This window comes from Tympanuchus pallidicinctus, unplaced genomic scaffold (genome assembly GCF_026119805.1).
Source record: "Tympanuchus pallidicinctus isolate F22 unplaced genomic scaffold, pur_lepc_1.0 scaffold8, whole genome shotgun sequence".
In the NCBI taxonomy this organism is placed as follows: domain Eukaryota; kingdom Metazoa; phylum Chordata; class Aves; order Galliformes; family Phasianidae; genus Tympanuchus; species Tympanuchus pallidicinctus.
The window spans coordinates 21,377,509-21,397,629 of NW_026294802.1; the positions used below are offsets into that span (position 1 = coordinate 21,377,509).

At 35.8% G+C, this 20,121-nt stretch overlaps 1 protein-coding gene across 2 annotated transcripts in view; it reads left to right on the forward strand.

Moving 5' to 3' along the window:
• Positions 1-20,121, forward strand: part of KITLG (KIT ligand) — a 52,637-nt gene that overhangs the window by 17,262 nt on the left and 15,254 nt on the right. For both annotated transcript variants that reach the window (XM_052668554.1, XM_052668553.1), the window contains exons 2-3: positions 7,780-7,893; positions 17,014-17,076. In XM_052668554.1, the coding sequence (XP_052524514.1) occupies positions 7,780-7,893; positions 17,014-17,076 (177 nt within the window). The remainder of the gene's footprint in view (positions 1-7,779; positions 7,894-17,013; positions 17,077-20,121) is intronic.

Consider the following 20,121-nt stretch of genomic DNA (forward strand, 5'->3'; position numbering starts at 1 on the left):
TTCTAGTGTTGGCAGATCCAGGAGACCAAAACAGTATTCTTTAATCACATTTAGGCTTGTAATTTTAAGGAAGTAGTACAAATAAGGTAGGTGGAACATACAAACAATTTTAACTGTATTGGCATCTAGTTTTCTGTCTGTGTTGAATGATAATTATTTGTAGAACCCTTTTAAGTTTGTGTAAGAATATTTTTTGTTCCCAATTTTCACTTTTCACAAGTTCACATCCTTCAGATCTGTAGTTCACTTCACTTTCTATCAGTTTGTGTGCACAAAATATATGTAATTTGTTTTACTTGATACAACAAATTAGCTGCTGGGGAGACATTTTAATCATCTACATGAATTTCATTTTATGCCAAGTTTCAAAATCGTTAATACTTTCTCTGTTCTTGAACTACTATTATTGTAGTAGTTATCCAGATCCAAATTTATAGCAGAGGGTAAGAATTAAAGATCCTGTAGCAAATGTCTGCAACAACTCTTCTTTCACTTGCTTTACTGGAGCTTGAAAGTCTAAGGTTAAAAATGATCATCCTACATATATATTTCATTCTAATTCCATAGAATATTCAAGACAGTGGATTTTTTTAAAACAGATTTTAAAAGCAATCTTTAATGAAGCATTTTAATTAGGAGAATCACTTTTAATTCCTCAAGAAAGTCATATCATTCACCCCCATGTATATCTTGTCCTCCATGTCAAGAAAACTTGCATTTTACTTTGCTTTTCTTGTAGATTACTTAATAATGCCTGTGGATTTATGCTGGAAACTCTTTTGTAATTTTTCTGAGGAATAGAAAAAGCAAAAAATACACAAGTTCCTATTTTAAGTCTGTGGGAGGTTTCGTTGAGATTTTATTTCTGTTTGAATTTTGCAAGTATTTTGGATCTTAGTGTCTTCCTTCTTTAACATAACAAATAAATATGGGTTTTTAATCATACTTCAGTGGGACAAAAGAATTTCAAATTTCAATACTGATCAGTGGTGAACGTAGTAGAAACTCACAAGGAAGAAAGGAAAATCCCTTGCTAGTATTCAAGGCCCGATACGGCCTTATGTGCGCTATGTAGGACCCATGGACTCCTCTTAATCTCTGATTTTGACTTAAAAGGAAGATTTCTTACAAAACACTTTTTTTTTTTTTTTTTAAAACCCTTTCTTCCCTTTTAAGCTTTCTTGTCTGTAGAACTCCTGGTTCTTGGCAGAACTAGAATGTCATCTGATGGATGAAAATCAGTAAATATTTATATGGACACTGTTAACATAAGCTTCAGAGGCAACATCCATTTATCATTACCTGTCTCTTGGTAAATTCACTTCCTAGTGTTTGGGCACTAAACAAAATGGCTGTCATCCAGGACAGATTTAGGATGAAGGGAACTGCCTGAATCCCTGATTGTCAAGTGAGATTAAAGAGTGAACAAAACTTGTTATGGAACAGGTAATACGTTTTAAGAGCTAAAGCCAACATTTTCAGAACAGTGAAATATTTTACACTGGTGTCCTTACAGGGATAGGAAATGAATAGTTTACATGTTAAAGTGCTATCCAATAGTCTAACAAATGAAATTACAAAATACTTGGATTAAATTGATTTTCAGTGGAGGCTGTAACAATCCACACTTCTTGCTTATTATGTCCATCTCGGTTCCAGTTGAAACACGCAAACCAAAGCACAGCAAGACAGTGCCTTACTAAGTGCAACAATAGCATATTGGCTGGATTAGCCTGCTGCTTCTGCATCTGTCAAGGAGAGCTGGAAGGGATAGAGAATAATAGCAATAGGCCTGAGGTTGCAGGAAATGAAGTTGACATAATTCATCATTTTCTCAAAGGAGTAAGACCACATAACTTAAATGTGTCTATCTCAGGAAAAAGATGTGCAGAACTGTGCAAAACTTGGGAAAAGTTTCTCTTCCTGGATGAACATACTACATAGTGAACAAAAAGTAGTTCTATGCTAGCATTTAGCAGTTATAGAACTATTTTTGTCCCTTGACATGAATGGTGATTTCTGATTCATTAACAGTGTAACTTAGAAAGGAACAAGGTTTGTAAGCATCTGGATACAGCAAATGGCTTTTTCTTTTTGCATGTGACTAGTAGAATCCAGCAAGTGCCACCTTTGCATTCTGCCATAACCAGAGATGCTGGTCTTGGTTGTCATTAAGCATCTGGAAGCCACCCACTGGAATGCAAACGGTCATGTAAAGGTTAGGGGAAGGAGTTGAATGGTTGCAAAATCTGTGGAATTTCAAATATAGGATGTTAGACAGATGAAATAACTGTGAAAGCATGTTACTTGTTCTATTCATCAGAATGTAGGGGGCATCAATATTTGCTTACATTTATAACACTGACTTATTATTTTCCTTCCTCTTTACACTGTGAAATACATTTATATTGCTTATTTTAGACATTAGTCAAAATTTTGTAGAAAAATATTCAGTATTTTGTAAGTAACTGAATACATATATCAAATATTTCATGTCTAAAATGCTCCACAGCTTACTCTGCAAAAGTAACTGTGCTTCTCTAGCTGATGTTTAAATCAGAATAAAAGTAAGTTGCATTGATGCTCCCTGATGAATTTTATTTACTTTTGTCATCATTCTTCCTACTACATCACGGTTGAAAAAATGAAGATTAATATCACTCACTAGAAAAGTACATATCTGCTTTTTGTAATGATAACAAAGCTTTTAGTGTGTGATCCAGAGAACTGTACTTGTCTCCCCCCAGCAGGGTGACTCACTTGGCTGGAGAAAGGCTCTATTTTGTTCAATGGACTGCCAAAAGGTTGTTCAAGAAAACTCATATATTGACTGCAGAGCTTCCCAGAAGTCAGGGTATCCAGATGGAGGAGCATGTGCAAGATGAGGATACACATAAACGTTCTGATGCCTATGTGCTGAATGTCTTTTTTTTTTTTTTTCCCCCCTTCCTCGAAGTAACGGCTTGCCAGTATAAACGCATGTATCTTCTGAAAAGTAAACGTCAGAAATATCGGCGTACTCGCATATTGCTCCATCTAATGCCAAAGATGTCATAGGTAGGAAAGTACCTCCTGTGGTAATTCAGAGGTAGGTACTATAGGAACTGCTCTCAGCTCCTATGAGTTGGAATTACCCTGTCTGGTGGAAATTTAACCTAGATCTGTCACTCATAAGTTACTACTCTAATCTGTAGGCTATAATATTCGGTCTTCTGAAGGACAGTGATGGTTGCACGGTGGACTTAGTGCATGGACTTCATGCAGTAGTTCTTCTAATTACACTGAAGTACTGACTCCTGGATATCTGAAAACACGTAGGAAGCTTTCCAATTCAAAGGGTTCTTGCCAACATAATTAACTGCTTTCAGAACTAGGTGGTCCTGGGTGGATGACATTTTTTTCACCCCTTATGAATTTTTTTGAGTGCTTAAGACACTTAGCATTCAAATAACTTTTAGACACACCCATTAAAAGTGATAAAGTTAGTGCTATCATTTGCATGGGTGGAGATATCACTGAATATCTTGGAAATGGGAAGTGGGACTATATTTTATACAAATGCTCTTCATTCACTTCCATGTATTTCCATGCTGACATAAATTTCTTAATTGTTTAAAGACAGTTTTCTCCTAGCTTTAGTTCTGTCAGTGTTAGACAAAAATAACTAAGTAAATCACTGGAAGTGTGAAGTAATTATTTTACTCTTATGATTCTGGACACTCTTTTCATTTTCTCTTTGGATCTTATTACAAATACTTGTTAAGATGTAAGTACAAACATTAAGTTCACAACTTACCAACCAATGTTTTCTGTAGCAGAGGTTCACACACAGTAAAACTGCTTGCAGACACTGTGTGAGGAGGCAATGAGAGATGTTTCTAGCCTAGAAATAAAAAGTAATTTTGGAAGGCTTGGCTTTGAGTGAATTCTGTTCCACACTGTCAGCTAACTTTGCTGCAGCTGTGTCTTATTTGTAGTTAATTGGATGGTGTGATCAAGAAACTGAGAGAAAAGTTTTCATGGTTAACTTGATCTTAATGAAAAAAAATTATAATGAAGAATCTGTTCATCTGTGTGGTTATTCTCTCTCCTTGTGCTCAATTATTTTTGCTTTTAATTATTTCTATTCATTTTCGATGATTTCTTCTCAGTTATGATTATAACTATTTTCAGTATGAACTAGATATTTGGGAATATCCAGACTTTCCAGTGTTTTGTTTATTTAGTAGTATGGCTTTCCTCTTGCTACTTTTTCACTTCAGGAGTTTGCTGACGGTTGAGTAATTGTGTATCTTTGATAGCATATGTGAAAAGCTACAAGCACTCATTCTTCAGCCTTTGTCAATGCTCAAAAGTGTATGAATTACAGTATCACTGAACAACCAAAATGAAAATGTTGTTGATTTACAGTTAAAAACTTCAGCGCTCCAGATTGTTAGCTAGGTCTGCAAAATGCTTTAAATTAAATTATGAATTGTGGTATATAAGCAATAATAAAAATCATATTCAGAATGATCAAAAGTGTGTAATATAAGTGTTTCATTTGAATTATCCTTGCTGGTCTGATCATTATTTTTCCCCTTTTCTAAAAGCAACTGAAATATTTAGCCTATTTATGAGATTTCAGAACATGAAAACAATTGGAATAACTCTCATTTTTGTGCCTAAAATAGAGCAAGGCCCTTTAGTATACAGATGCCTCCTGTCTACTATATATCTCTATTTTAATGTTAGAAGATGATGTCTGATTAAATTCTGTGGCCAGCTTTGAAAGTACCATTTTAGCTTGGAAGTAATTTTATATGGAAATGTTATGACTGCTGTGTGGGTAAGTCTCACTTATGCTTAGTTAAGTGTAAAACTGGAATCTCTGTTTATGACGCTGTTGTTTAAGCTTTCCTTTTATTCTGCCCATGATTTAATTCAGTTTATTCAAGTTTTGCTCAAACAGCAGGTTTGGTCAATAGTAAATAACACAAAAATAGCCTAGCTCTTTGATCTGTACAATCTAGCCCTTTGATCTATACAGCCCTTACACACAGTGTGCCTACAGGCATGTATAATATAAATATTTTCTAAGTACAAATAATGAAAAGATTTTGGATAATAGGTGTGTTGAAACTAGGAGTATTTTTCAGATTTTCTGTTGCTGTTGGATGACGTAGGACAAATAAACAAAAAACCCTCAAGTCATCTCTAAATTTGCAGAGGATTTGTTTTTGAGAGCAATTACAAAAATAACTATGTTTTTAAATCATGTTATTTCCATAAGCCAAAAGGTGTTGTGTTCTTATTGTTTTGCATAATTATAAAATTTGTAGTGATTTTAAATTTCATGATCAAAAAGTATGAAAACTGGCCAGACGCATGAGAGCTCTGATTGTATTTAGAATATGCTCTGTTTTCATGTTAGTCAGTTGACCAGGCAAAAAAATAAAAAAATAATCCAATGAATGAGTTTTGTTGCTCTTCTGGTTTTTAGAGTGTCAGGTCAAATTCTGTCTTACGACACTGATGCAAGTCAGATAACAAATTCCATCTTCCTTTACTACTTTGTTTTGAGGAAGAAAATAAAGAAATCAGTGATTTCTGGCCTGAACTTTATTTCCAAAGACCGCATAAGAGAAACTTTCCTGATGCTCAGCGAGTGTAATTGTTAGTGACTATTTAACTTTGAAGATAAATCTGTTTTACATTGAAATTTCATATAGCCAGTTCATTTTTGGAGCTAGCTGTCATAAACTTCTTGTCTTTCTTAAAATAATCTTGTTTCAAAAATTGCAGTGGGAAAGTAGTTTCTGAACTGAGATCACCTTCAATTTTTTCTCTGATTCTGTGGTTTCTGTGAAGAGAAGATGTTTTCTTGACCACTTAAAGCTAGTCTCGCTAAGACTCAAGCTTTTACACAGTAATTTTGCAAGAAGATCTCCAAGGTCTTTTCAGAGACACCCTATCGCTGCAAGATGCAAACACAGAGCAGAGTTATCAACACAGTGAGCTTGGCCAAATTACTAAAGAGGAGGAATATTAGCGGAGCCAGGCCCTGATGTTCCAGGTCTCACTGTCCTTTCATCAGAAAGCCCGGAATAGGCGCAGAGTCTGTGACCGCTTCATAGCATCTCCTGAGAGCTTGGATGGTTTATCTGTGTATAACTGCAAAGCTTTGTATTATGTATTATATAGTGGTTTTGCAAGATTATCTAACTTCACATGACTTCTAATATATTCTCGTAGTGATTATTTGTACAAATATAACCAGCATATCTGCTGTTTCGCTGCATGGGTAGTAGCAGTCCCAGGGCTTCAGAGCTGAACTGAATCAGAAAGTTGGCCTACCTGAAGGTAAGGGTAGGAGAATAGAGACAGCAGCTGACTCTCTGGTAGGGCTGGTGCAGCCATCTCACCAGTACCAGTGTGGGAGAGAAGAAGACAAGAAGACCAACCATATTTTCTGGAAGCAACCCACACTGAAGTTTTGCCTACATGAGTCAGGAAGGCATAATCTAATAAAACAAATGTCAGGTTTTACTTGAGACATCAGATGTATGTAAGATTTAAGAGATAGGACAGAGATTTCCTTATCATTTAACAGCTCTGCATAAGTTGCCCTTAAAGTTCCCTCATGTTCTCATTGCTCTGAAGTGATCATAATCTTCAAGCTTCCTCAGCCCCTGCAGGTTACTCTAATGATACTTGATCTTTTAAGTTTGTAATTTTCTCTCTGCTTTCCTGGAGAGCTTCAACCACGCTGTTTAATTTGCTTTGGTTTTAAACTGAGGAGTGATGTTCCATGTGAAGGGCAGGCTGATGATAGTGGGTCTTCTACCTGGCCCAGAGAGAAGATGGGCCAGAGGTGTATCGTGGTTCATGCAGAAGCAAATGCTGGTCCCGGTCTTGCCCTTGCGGAGGCCTGAGAAGCCTGCACAGGCAAATTCCCTACTTGCAGTAAATGTACACCATCATCACTTCTTGCTTGACAGTTTCAGTCAGCTGGCACTGACTGTAGCTTCATAGCCTGAGGCAACTTTTGATTATCCATAACTTAGATGCTTTAACATTCTGGAAATACAGATCTACGGCTTAAACTTGGCACAGGGCTCTGTGGAAAGCCAGGAAGGCAAAAGGAACAGCAGAAGGCAAAGAAGTTCAGGAGATGTAGCCAAGGAGATACCCAGGTGCATCACAGCTAGTTCTAGTTATCTTGTGTTCTGGCTGAATCTCACAAGCCTGTGAGCATTGCATTGCTCTTCCTAATAGGATTTGGGAGGGAAGGTAGTGCCAAAGCCAAGCTGCTGTTCCCGATAGGCCAGGGCATGTCACCTATCGTTTTGCTGCTTGAGATCTTGGTGTTTGGGCAGAGTTCACCTGTGGTTTTGCCTACAGTTTAAGTATGCAAATGTAATGGCTGTGATTATAAACTTTAACCTTTTATTTTGATGTGATCTGTTATTATTTTTTTCCTTATCATCCATTATCACATTAGAGGCACAGGTTTATCACATACCTTAACTAGATGAAAGACCAGGATTCCCTGCAAGCAATCTGATGGCTTAATATCAGGTTTTCCATTATTACCCTAAAGGCACTTTGCCAGAATTGATCAGTTAAGTGCATTTGCATGGACCCTTGCATTACTATCGTACTATGAGTACTTGCTCATGAAAACTGATAAGTATTGTTGCATCTAGACTTCATCTAGGAAAATAATGACTACAGTCTTTTTATTTAACGTTTGGAGATTGTTCATTTTTTTTCTTTGTTTCTTTTTACTGAATACAGACTTGGATTATCACTTGCTTTTGTCTTCAACTACTCCTACTTAATCCTCTTGTCAAAGCCCAGAGTTCCTGCGGGAATCCAGTGACAGATGATGTAAATGATATTGCAAAATTGGTAAGTAATAGTTATTTTAAGTTATTCTTCATATTTTACAATAATTGTGGGATAATGCTGCTTACATTTTTAAGGAAAGTTAATAAATCATGGTTAGAATCAGGGGAGTACTTAAAAAAATATATATCCATTAACACCATCAATTTTTCAAAACAAAATCCTTCATTGCAGAGAATGGAGAATAGTTTCAGAGTTCATTGAAAAGATGACTTCTTTGACCAAGTTGAAGCAGATAGATGTATGTGTTTTTTGGACTCGATACTTCCATAAGAACTGTCAAAAATCTTGATTTCTTCAAACATCCCTGGGAACAGGTAGTTTCCTATGCAGATGAAAGATTGCTGTCTTTATGTTGCTGATATGTGAGGAGCAGAATGGTGGCAAATTATACTAAAATAAACCAGAAGTCTGGTCTATCTTAGGTTTATGAAAAACTTGTGTCACACATAAAAAATATTATATTAGATATCTTTGTAGCAATCTGGCCATAATGATTGAACTACTCTTGCAACCTTAGTGGTGAATGGACTACACAGAATATTCTGTATTTCTGTCTGTACTTTTCCATACCTAGAATCTAAAGAACTGCCAGCTTCTTGTGACAAGCAAACTAATTTAAGTACATTTTGAATGTAACTTAAACAATGCATTCACCAGAAAAACTGCATCTTCTTATATGAAGTCAGTTGTGTTTAGCTCCACTGAAGGCATGGATTAAGCTGACTTAAAGTATTGCATGTTCTAACACAAAAGTTTTTAAGAAATAATGTGCAATGAACACTTAAAAAGCATAGCTGCATTTACATATTGTCTTCAGTTAAAAATTATGGTTTTGTTGTGAAGAAACTGTTGCAAGACTGGAGTTTATGCCATCAGACACTACATTTAGAGTCCCTTGCATTTGTTTCCAGTGGTGTTCCTAACTTGTTTTCTTTGAGTGTCGTTATATGCCTTGGCACATAGTGCAAATCTCTAGGGATCTTCCACAGCCCTTGTCAAATGTTTAGTGTTTCACAGTAGTTCCTTTAGGCATAAGTCTGAAGTATTGGCATGTTTATTCAAAATATTTCATCTCTTGAAAGAGCATTAAACTTTGATTCAAAACTGTTGAAAACACTACAGAACAACAAAACTCCTCTGAGTGCTGATGAAATTGTCTGGGACATGATTGGCAATAGCTTTGTGTCAATTATGTATCTCCAGAACACATGCTTTAACTTTCTCTTTAGAGCAATTTAAACTTGAAGAATGTAAAAATACAGACAAAAGAATTTGCATGCAGCTTGAGTAATCACACTTGCTTTTTGAGATAAAATATATCATAAACATAATACCACAAAAATCAAGTAATTTTTTGTTTTGACTGTGGTTTCCCCGTATAATATTCCTCCTGTCTCATCCAGTAGCTGCAATTCTTGCACATATCCGTGCAGCACTCTGATTCCTTATCCAGTCCTCCTCCATGTCCCCTTACCTCTCTTCGCATGCATCCTTGTTGCTAGTTGTCCCGTGACACCTGAGCATGATGCAGACCTGAGCAATGTACTATGCTGCTGCCACGTTTATATCACGTCACCTTCTACTTGGGCTAGGAAGGAATTCACCTAGTTTTGGTGTGTGTGCACTACATGTCCTGGAAGAAAACTCCTGATGGCTGCCCAGCTCACACTGCTGTTTTGCTGCTGCTAAGACTGAGCAGAATGTGATAGGGCTGAGCTCCTGGGCCTCTCCATGGTGAGGATGCTGAATTGTCCTTCTCCTGACTTACTTGTATAACAGATCTTCCCCACTGAATGCAAAATTTGGGTAAAACTTAAATAATAGGTTCAAAGGGGTTTTGGGTGGGAGAAGTAACAGACAGATGCAGAGAATGAAAAACAGACACCTATTTTTTTGTTTGTTTTGTTTTGAACTGTGTGTTTGAGAATGTCTTTCTTGAGGAACTTCTGTTTCTGTTATGTCTGTGTATGTTAATGTTAGCACAGATTTATCATTTAGAAATCATTTCTATAAAGCTTGAGCTGAAAGAATAATGTCAAAATAATTATAGTATCTTAAATTTATTAGAAGACTTCTTGATTATAATAAAAATAATTAATTTACGAGTTGATTATTCTCTTTTGGAAATGCTACACCATGACAAGGTGACACTGAGAGAAAATAAAAAGAAAGGAATTTATAAAAGTTAAAAGAATACATAAAATACTTTTAAAACAAAATACATTACATGGCAGCTTCATAATAGAAAGCAGAAACTAACAGAGTGCCGATTAGCCACATTACTTGGCTGAAAACCACACTGTTATTCCTAATGCTATTAAAACTATATTTGGTATAAATTTGCTTTGAAATTTCTGATATAAAATCATTGTTGTGTCATGCAAGTTTTATCACTAAAAGCAACAATTTGCACCTGAATTCCTAGGTGGTATTTTTCTCCCACCTCACCACCTTCCAATTCCATTAGTCTCTGGAAAATATCTACAGAAACCACTGTGAGTATGCTGTGGAGAAGTTCCTGAATTACTTTTAGAAAATGCTAGTTGAGTTGCTGACTTGGCTTTCTCAACAGAGATGCTTACACTTGGTACAAGTAAGCTTATATTTTCTTCTAGTACCTGGACCAGACTCACAGATAACAGTAACATTTTTGCATTTTTACGTTATGTTATGTTATGTTATTTTATTTTATTTTATGTTATTTTATTTTATTTTATTTTATTTTATTTTATTTTATTTTATTTTATTTTATTTTTTTTATTTTACTATGTAAGCCTATTTGGATTAATGAAAAGAAAATACTGCTTTCAGAATGGATGGGTAGCAATATTTTTTGAAACATGATTCTAAGGACTATTTGTTTTACATTTATGCTTTTTTTTAATGCTATATGGAATATATTTTAGTGTATACAATAAGGAGTCCACAATTCCAAATTTATGATTGCTGAAGAATTTAAGTCAGGCAGAGATTATGACTCCTGTAAATTACTATAATTATTTTATGCCACTTCTGTATTTTGAAAACAACAACAACAACAAAAACATTGAATTGGGAAATGTTATTCTGAAGGTTTAGATCTTCAAAATAAGGGATAACCTCCAGAGTTGTCTGGGTTCTTTATTGGTCTTCCTGAGTCTTATTTCTTCACTGATCCAAAAAGTCTGTGCCAGTGTCTTACATAATTAAATAAACTGTAGGATTTCCCAGAGTGAGCTGCAGATTTCACAGGAGCTAAAGGTATATGTACAGTTATTACCCTTAGTTATTGTGATGTTGTTATACAAAGGCTTTTAAGTAGATCTATCACACTTGCTGTGAGTGATATGGCAGGCATTTCTAAAGACTTCATTCTTTGCTGCACCAAAATGTTCTTTAGACTCTCTTGTTTACAGTCATTTGTCTAGTTCAGTATTTGTGCAATTTACTGTTCAGAAGCAATGCACAAATCTCACCTTTTACCTTAGGATATTGCCCTTTCTTCCTTCTCTCATCACAAATACTCAAACATCAACTTAGATTCAATATAGCCTGAATACTTGACACAGCAGGGTTAGGAGTTCTTCATTTCCCCAGAATGTTATCATTTCCTGGGCCTTTCTCTTCAGAATTTAGGAATATCACAGTTTCTCTCCAGGAATTCAGCTCTATAGCAAGGGTGTTGGCTCTTGTTGCTAGTTGTGTTGGCTGTTACCATTTCACAAACACTTATTAAGTTCACTTTTAATACCTTCATTTTTTTTTTCCCTGTCCTAACAGAAATAAATGTTTTTGTAGCTCTCTATCCATATAAATTCACCTTTCCCTAAGATCATTTGTGAATTAAGATCCAGTCTACTCGAAAAGTCTTTTTAAACTTCAGCCTCTAATTTTTTTTTCCTTCTGTCTGTTCGTTTTGCTGCTCTGACCATATATCTTCTACTTAATTCCTTCAAGCTGTTCTTCTTTTGTTTGATTACAACAGCAAGCTTCTTAATTTTGTCTTTAAAAGCTCTATTAATACAGCTTTTGAACATCCTAGCACATTTTGGCTTTGCCCTCTTGTCATAGCATCTTCTCAATATTTGCTTGCTTTCTGTTAAGCTGTTCAAGGCTGTGGGAAGGGTACTCCTTGATGAGCTCTAGGCAGATTCTCATCCTCTTGGTATCTCATACTAAAACTATTTGCAGCATAAACCCATGTCCTTTTTTTTTTATCTTCCTTCTCTGTTCTGGATTACTTCTGCATTTTCCCCACCGTTAGCAAAATGGTGCCACAGTTCCCTACCAAACTGTATTGCCTGCAGCTTGATCCAACCTGTTTATTTGGTTCTCAGCTTTTTGCTATAATTACTGTAGACTTTGTGAGGCTGGGCTTGACTCCATGAAAGAGCATATGGAGTCCAACAGAAGGTGGCTTTATCCTGAAGGAATATTAACCTAATATAAATGTATAGTAGTGATTTAGGTAACAAAAGAGCTGGTTCTGCAAAACTAGACACATAGCTCTTTAGAATGATAAAAAAAAACCCCTGAGCACAGCTGCAGCTGTGTTCAGTCAAACTATTGTATTTTAGGAACATGAGAGGAATATGCTTCAGTCAACACTTGCTGTGAGTATAAGTCAGGCATGTCTGTTGAACTTAACAGTAGTGAAGAATAGTGCAGTGCCTGAAAATGTGGGTCATTAGCCTAATCAACTTTATTCTGAATAGTAATCTGTGGACAGATGTATGTAACTTGTTTTCAGAGATGTTAAACTGAATTTTCACTAGCAAGAGTCATGCTGGACTCTTAGCAAAAACTAGAATTAAAAAGGAGCTTCAATAAAATCAAGGCTTCTGAGCTTAAGATCAAACAGAAAAAATTGTTTGTAGTATTTTCTGTAAGATTATATCTATTAAAATCTTAAAGATGTAATTTTGTAGAATGAAAAAAGTGTTCCTAGTAAAAACTGTTTCAAGAAGCAAAGAATAATTCAGCACACTTTTAATTTATGTGTTTATTTATTAAATACGGAGAACTTTAAAAGAACAGTTTCATACCTATAGAGAATGAAGGTATTTAGAGAGTATTCCTTCTTTATCACTAATCACTTGATCTCCTGCCTCTTTTTTTAATGAAGGTGTCTGAAGGAAAACATGATACTTGATGAACAAATGTTCTGTATTAAGAAATGATAATTGCAACATCTGTCAGTTGTCCCCATTGTTCTTTTCAGCATAGTAAGACAGCACTTACTGTCTTACAGTAAGTGCTATGGCACTGTGTTGCTGTAATTGTGCTTTTGCACAAGAATTAAGAAGCTGCTCAGTGCATAATACATGCTTAAATATGAATGTAAAGACTAAATATAAGTGGAATTTTAATTGAGCTATGCAGTATGTATACAATGTACCTATGAATGTTGGGTTCATTCATAAACAAAGTTTAAGATAGCTATTAAATAAATCACATAAATAAATCACATAAACAAAGTATAGTGGTCTACTTTTCTAAAGCATGTTTTTGTCTTGAATTTTGAAGCCTAAACAATAGTCAACATGCATCAACCAGACTTGTTTGAGAAGCCACTTCAAACAAGTTGATTTCACATTGCATCTTTTCTGTAACTTTACCATAAGCTTATTTTTAAATGAATAAAACTCTACTGAGTGAAAGGGTTACAAGAAAAGGATCCACTGTTGCTATCCTGCATATAATCTGCCACTATGGCTGTAAAAAGTGTGAACGGAAATTGTTAACATGCTGTCTTAAGCCAAAAGATAAAAATTTCATTAACTGCTTCTTTAGCAGATGAGGAAGAGTAGATTGCAGAGATGATAGAAAGAGGAATCCTCTGCAGAAAAAGAAAAGCTGAGGACACAAAGGAGTGAGTTGCAGAGATATTTAAAAGTAGAGAAAGGGGAATGAGGAAGAGAGAAATGAGAGGTAGAAATGCTATCCAAATGAAAAGTACGTTTTTTCCATTGTATGCCTCTGAATAAAAAGTAAAGCATTGACAATATCAAATGGTAATATTTACTTTAATGACTTTATCTTTGATCTGTGCATAAAAAATATTTATATGTATGCTTGTTTCCTTAAAATTTTCAAAACAACCACAATAAAGAGAAATTCCAAGAGCAGTAGCCCTCATATCAAAGCCCTTGACTTCAGATGTTCTGTTCTGTTCTGTTGCTGCACTGAAAGAGTAGTTTATGGAACCTAAATCATTTTTACAATATAACCTTTTATCTCCCCGTTTACGCTCTCATGATCATATTTCAAAAAGTGTATTTTGGTTATGCAATGTTAACAATGTTGTATTAATTATTCAAACTTCTGTATGTTATTCAAACTTACGTTTCCTAATCTGAGATTTTGTTACAAATGGGAACGTAGCAGTTAATGTTGATTCTATATGCACTTGAAGACAAAAATCCAGATTCCCTGGTCTTCATGTCATGAAATTGTATTTTCCTCAGTGCTTGTTAGGATTTCTACAGCCACCCACTAAATCAGAGAACTTTTTTGTGGCATTTTAATTGCAAAGCATGGTTATTTTAGTTGTACACATTACTTTCCAAGATTATCATTTGATGTTCTCTATAATTAAGAAGCCTTTTCTAAGCTCATAGCCCTCTTCTTGCCAGACACCTTGCTTAGATTTAGTGTGCCGAATACTTCTGGAATTTTGCGCAGGTGGAAAACTCAATGCAGCCATGTTTGTCCCCTTCTTCTGGCTTCCACTTTAATTACTGGATGAAGATAATTCAACAGTTAAAAAACAAGTGATTAGTTCTGGGTTGTAGTCTTGGCAGTTGTCCTTCAACAAAATGTGACTCACATCAGGAAAGGAAGACAATATGAAATGTACAGTGTTAGTACAAGCATGTCCTCACTCCTGCATCAGGATCTCTAAACTATTTTCTTTGAGTAACTTGGTAAGTCAAGCTTGGATGCAAATGTAATTCCCTCACTTTGACTGAAATCCAACTTTTACCATCAGCAGAGCATCTGCCATGTGGGGTTTAATCAATAAAACTGTAATAAGTTGTTTTGTTTCGAGGCAGGGCATATACTTTACATTTGACAAGTTCCCCCCTCACTGATCTTCATTTTTAATAGTAAGTTTCTTCTAAAATATATTTTCCCATTCTCAGTCTGCCAAGGAAAAACTCTTTAAGACTGAGCTGTATTCTCTAGCTATGTTGGAGGAGCTGTAAGAGCTCTTGTGCTGTTACCTTTTTTAAATGTGCACAAAAAGTGCTTGACAGGCTCTGATGCCAGTAAAGTAGATTGTATACATAATGCATATCAGTTCTTGTAGTGTTCATTGATTTGGAACAAATTTAATCTTCCAGTGACCTTTCTTAAGGAATGGTACTTTTGCTGACATTGCTAAGTGCTGAATCCCACTAGAGTGAGTAGGAGAAACTTTACACACGCAGTAACATCTTCAATATCTTTGCTGCTTGAAGTGCTGCTAATCCTACATTCTAGGCACGCAAATGAAATTGCAAAGAAATTGTGTTATCTATAAATGTGCTACAATGTCAGAGTGGTTTTAGAGCAAGAAAAGATTATTTTAAAAGTGGATGAGGGTTTTAGGGTAAGTCACTCAATTTCAAGAAACTCTAAAGAAACAGTAAATGCATTGAAATAATTTTCACTATTTTTGGTATCTTGAATCAATTCCCCAAAACTCCAGGTAAATAGAAATTGACAGAGAATTTTAGAGGCAATTTTGCCTCTGCTGCTTTATGAAAGAAAGGTTATAAAATTAAAAAAATAATAATAGAAGATAAAAAGTTATCTACAGAAAGGAAATAATGATGATCTTCTGTATAAAACTTGTTTTTTATTGCTGTAAGAGGAAACTAGAAGTCATGGAACAGAGGGACCGTGATTCAATGCATGTTGAAAATTAAAAAAAAGTTTGGAATTTGACTGCAAGATGTCATCCAGAACCTGGAAATTTTTAAGCTGCTGTCTCAATTTTTAATTGAAACTCAATTTTAATTAACAAATAATACATTCTGTTGTATCAAATATTACCTAAAAGCTACACAGGAAAAAAAAAATTGCTGTGCTTGTTGCTATAGCAGCAGAATCAAAACAGCTATGAAGAAAAGAATAATGATTTAACTCAAAGAAGTAGGAATGCTTTGTTGAACAAAGTGTAGATTTTACTTCAAGAAGGATACTGTGTACGTGCTTATCATCTTTTGACTAAATGGATATCAAATGATGATGATAAATATCTACTGAATCTCACTAAGAAAGCTGGAAGTAGATTTGCTCTATCACTATGTATTGAAGTATTGGTGGACCTTTTGGAAAAGGTCCTTCCAGAGACTGTGGATCATGACAGCATCTCCCTCACTTCGTCTCTTCAGTCAACACATTCCCCAGATGATCAAGCATTTCTCAAAGTAGTGTTAGATTCCATCTATAGGAGAGTGCTTTGTATAGCTCAGCAAGACCTGTTCCTCCACTCATGCCTGGCATGCAGATGCAAGGACACTTGTCCACAATGGCAGTGCTCAACTTAAGTGTGCAGAAGCTCTCCTTTGCCCTAGGACATTGCCGTGACATGATTATATTGCTCATTGTTAGTAGGAGGCTCGGCTTCAAAATTAAAGCCATACTTAAGTGTTTTTTTGACCTGATGTAACAGTGAGCACAAGGCAGGCAGGCATTTCTTTAGGTTCAAATGCTTGTTCAAGAGAAAAGTCTTAGTCAGAGGCCTGGGTTTGAGAGGTTCAAGTTAAGTACAAATTGTCACGTAAATTCTCCAAACAGTTCAAGACTTGCCATTAAAATATGGAAATGCAGTGGCATTTCTGCCATAAGGAATAACCGCAGACCATTGCTTCTCCTTCATCACATCACTGATTTTAATTCTGCTGAGAGATGGTAGTACATGATTGGATCAAATCTGAGAGAGTTAGGGAAAGGTGGAAAAACACTTCACTTCTGAGCAAATAAGAGTCAGCAGCAATTCCATTGGAAAATGAGTATGCAGACTTTTGCAGCCTGCATTTAGGTTACCTAAAATCTGCATTTGATACTTGATACGTTTTGTTGAACATAGTGATGGAAGATATCTTGATTTATGTAGTGAGTAATGGCATTTTTATTATCTATTTGTTGTAGGTTGGAAATCTTCCGAATGATTATCTGATAACCCTTAAATATGTCCCGAAGATGGATAGCCTGGTATGTACAACCACTTTATGTTAACCCCAGTAAAACAGCCCACTGAAAACCGTGGTGTTGATAACATTTTGTAGCTAGTCCTATGGCTTACTAAGTTATAGTTAAAGGATGTTTATTTCACTTGTCATATGCATTGCAGTTATTCATTTAAAAAACAAGAATGTAGAAAGTTTCCTACTGTAACTTAAAATGTTAATAATTATAGAAATTTGAAAAAAAATATTTCTTCATATTCAATGTTTTCATATTTTCTCTGAAAAAGAATTAAACTGTGGTGACCATGGAAAATTTTTCCTTCTTACACAGCTCGTTTCTTTTGAATTTTACTTTGGAATATCCTCTAGAGTGTCGTTCTAGTTTAAGCTTGTGGAAATGCCATTGAAGCACAGCAAATATGCACTAGCCAAGGAGGAGAAGCTCAAGTTCAGAAAATGACAGTGTCAGTAACTAAACAGACAGAGAAATTTGGGACACTTTCATTCAAACGCAGTTTCTATGTAATGCCATACATAGTGATGCTTTTAAATAAATGTCTGCTGTCTTCTTTACAATTTTTTTTTATTTAATCTTAAAACCATTGTCATGCTATCTGATTGTTTTTTTCTACCAAATGGTTTTCATTTTTCCTTAGTTTTAGTAATATATTTAGGAAGGATTCATTACCAGTGCTCTGTTTGTTATTGCGTGCACTACAAAAATAAGTAAATAAATAAACAAGAGAGAAGAAAAAAAGAGTGAAAGTAGAAATTATGCTGAGTGCATGTTATTTAAACTTTATTCCTTAAGCAGGAAAACTCAGCAGAAAAAAATGCTGTGGAATACCTATGCAAGGTCATATATAACACAATTAAAACTGATGGAAAAAAAAAATTGAATTTCTGAAAATAGCAATTACCCAGTAAGGCAGCTATCATCCCCTGGCTACAGTGCATTTTGAAATCCAGCTATTTGGATGCCTGCTGTGCTGAGCATTGCTTCAGTGGTGGGCAGCCTTAGAATAGGTTCAGTGCCCTGCTGAGGGCACTGCAGCTGCCCTGTGTAGGCCAGGCTGTGTTATAGCTATTCTCTCTGTTGCTCTCTTGGGAAGTGTTTACACTGTGGCTGAAGAACACCAGGGAGTCCGCCTGTGCAATAGGCTCCTGGTCGTTCTCACTGCTTACCTCTTACCTCCCTCCGTGGTTCAGTTTTGGCTGACAGTAAGCAGTTTCTGCTTCTTTAGTTTAAATACCATTTCATCTTGCTGCATCACATCCAGAAACTTAGATCCAGTTTACATTTACAATGAGCAGCCAAGAATAGGGAGAAGAGAAGTTTAGAGCTGGGATTTCCATATTCGCTTTGCTTGTACACCACATTCAGTAGTGATGAGGGAAGGTGCAGCTCTTGGCCTTGTGCCTTCCCAGGAGGAAGTATTCAGCAGTATTCACGTCCCACTTTGCCAAATTCCTTTCTGGGGATTTCAGGTTATGTTACACATACCACACCAAAGGCTGGCTGAATAAGTAGGTTTTGTTCCAGGTTCTAAGAGATCCCTTCAAGCTGAGAAAGCCATGGCAGATGCCTTTTTTTTCAGCTTTTGAAACAGCTCTCTCTGCAGTTTTTTTGTTTTTTTGTTTTTTTCAACAGACTTCAATCTTCACTGAGTGCACAAAGTGAGAAATGTACCCAAGGTAGCAAATTTTGAATGTAGATGACTAAAGGTGGGAAGGCAGAGTGAATGCAAAGCTAATGGAAAGCCAGTGTAGTGCACATAACAGGAACAGACTGACCCGATCCATTAAATAGAGGGCTGTTGCATTATGCACTAGCTCATTGCGTCTGAGTGGCATTAAAAGTAGTTTTGAATGGAGTGAAATGTGTAGTTAAACCTGAAGATTAAAAGGCAAAGACTATAGCATCAGGGGCCAATTTCTATGGAAGAGAGAAATTCCAAACTGTTGAATACAGAAATAAAAGTATCACGTGTACCTGAGAGTACAGAGGAAGTCAGATTTGTAAGTAGCCCAAGACATAAATGCTGGTCCAAATTTACACACAAACAGCAGAGTTAATTCTCCATTTCTTCTTGGTAAACAACATATTTGCTGGATTTAACAGTTTTATCCCTGTGTTTGGTAGGTATTCAGAAAACTAACACTTGCACAGCTTGATGTTGCTGAAAAGAAAACTAAAAATTCTCATGAAATAAAGTAGTAAAGCTTTGCAGGGCAGAAAAGTTCATTTGGAGGAGATTCTCATGCATTTGTAAAACCACAGGAACAGCAAAGCTGAATCCCTGCTGGATTTGCCGTATCACCTCCTTACACACTAGGATAAGTGAAAAGCTTTTGCTCATCTGTGCCACTGTAGAACACGCATCCACAAAAATTTGTAGTTTTACAGCTCAGAGAAGCACTATATTGATGTTCCTACACCAAAGCAGAGGAAAATTTGTTTTCTGTCTTCTGAGGGTAATGAGACATAGAACATTGCATGCTGCTTGAATGGAATACATTTCAACAAGCCTCCCTCCTGATTTACTTCATTCTGTTTCTCCCCTCCCACTGTAAGGCTTGAAGAAAAAGGAAGCAGAGAATGAAGCCAAATGCTATTCATTTAACTTTTTTTTTTATTATTATTATTTAAACTTTTTAAGCTCTTGTAATTATACATTCACTGAATGCAGTAATAGTTTTCACTTGTTAGGAGTGCATGAGATAGTTTCAGTGCTGAAGATTGGAAGAGTTAATTCAGGAACTGACAAAAAAGAGAGTATGCGTAGAAGCAGATTCAGTGTCAGATGCTTTCTGTGTGTTGTAAAACAGAGATTCATTGGATGCTGCTATCACCATCCTACATACCATAGAAACACACCTTAGAAACTAATTCAGTGTTACTGAGGGTGCATCTTTCTTTGGGATTGCTGGGCCAAAATCTTTGTAGCTGACAGGCCTGAATCATCCTGATACATTTTTAACAGTTGAAAAAAATAACTCCATATATGGAATTATGGAGTAAATTCCCATAGCATTTACTGTCAATAATGCAGTATTTATTGGGAAGAGA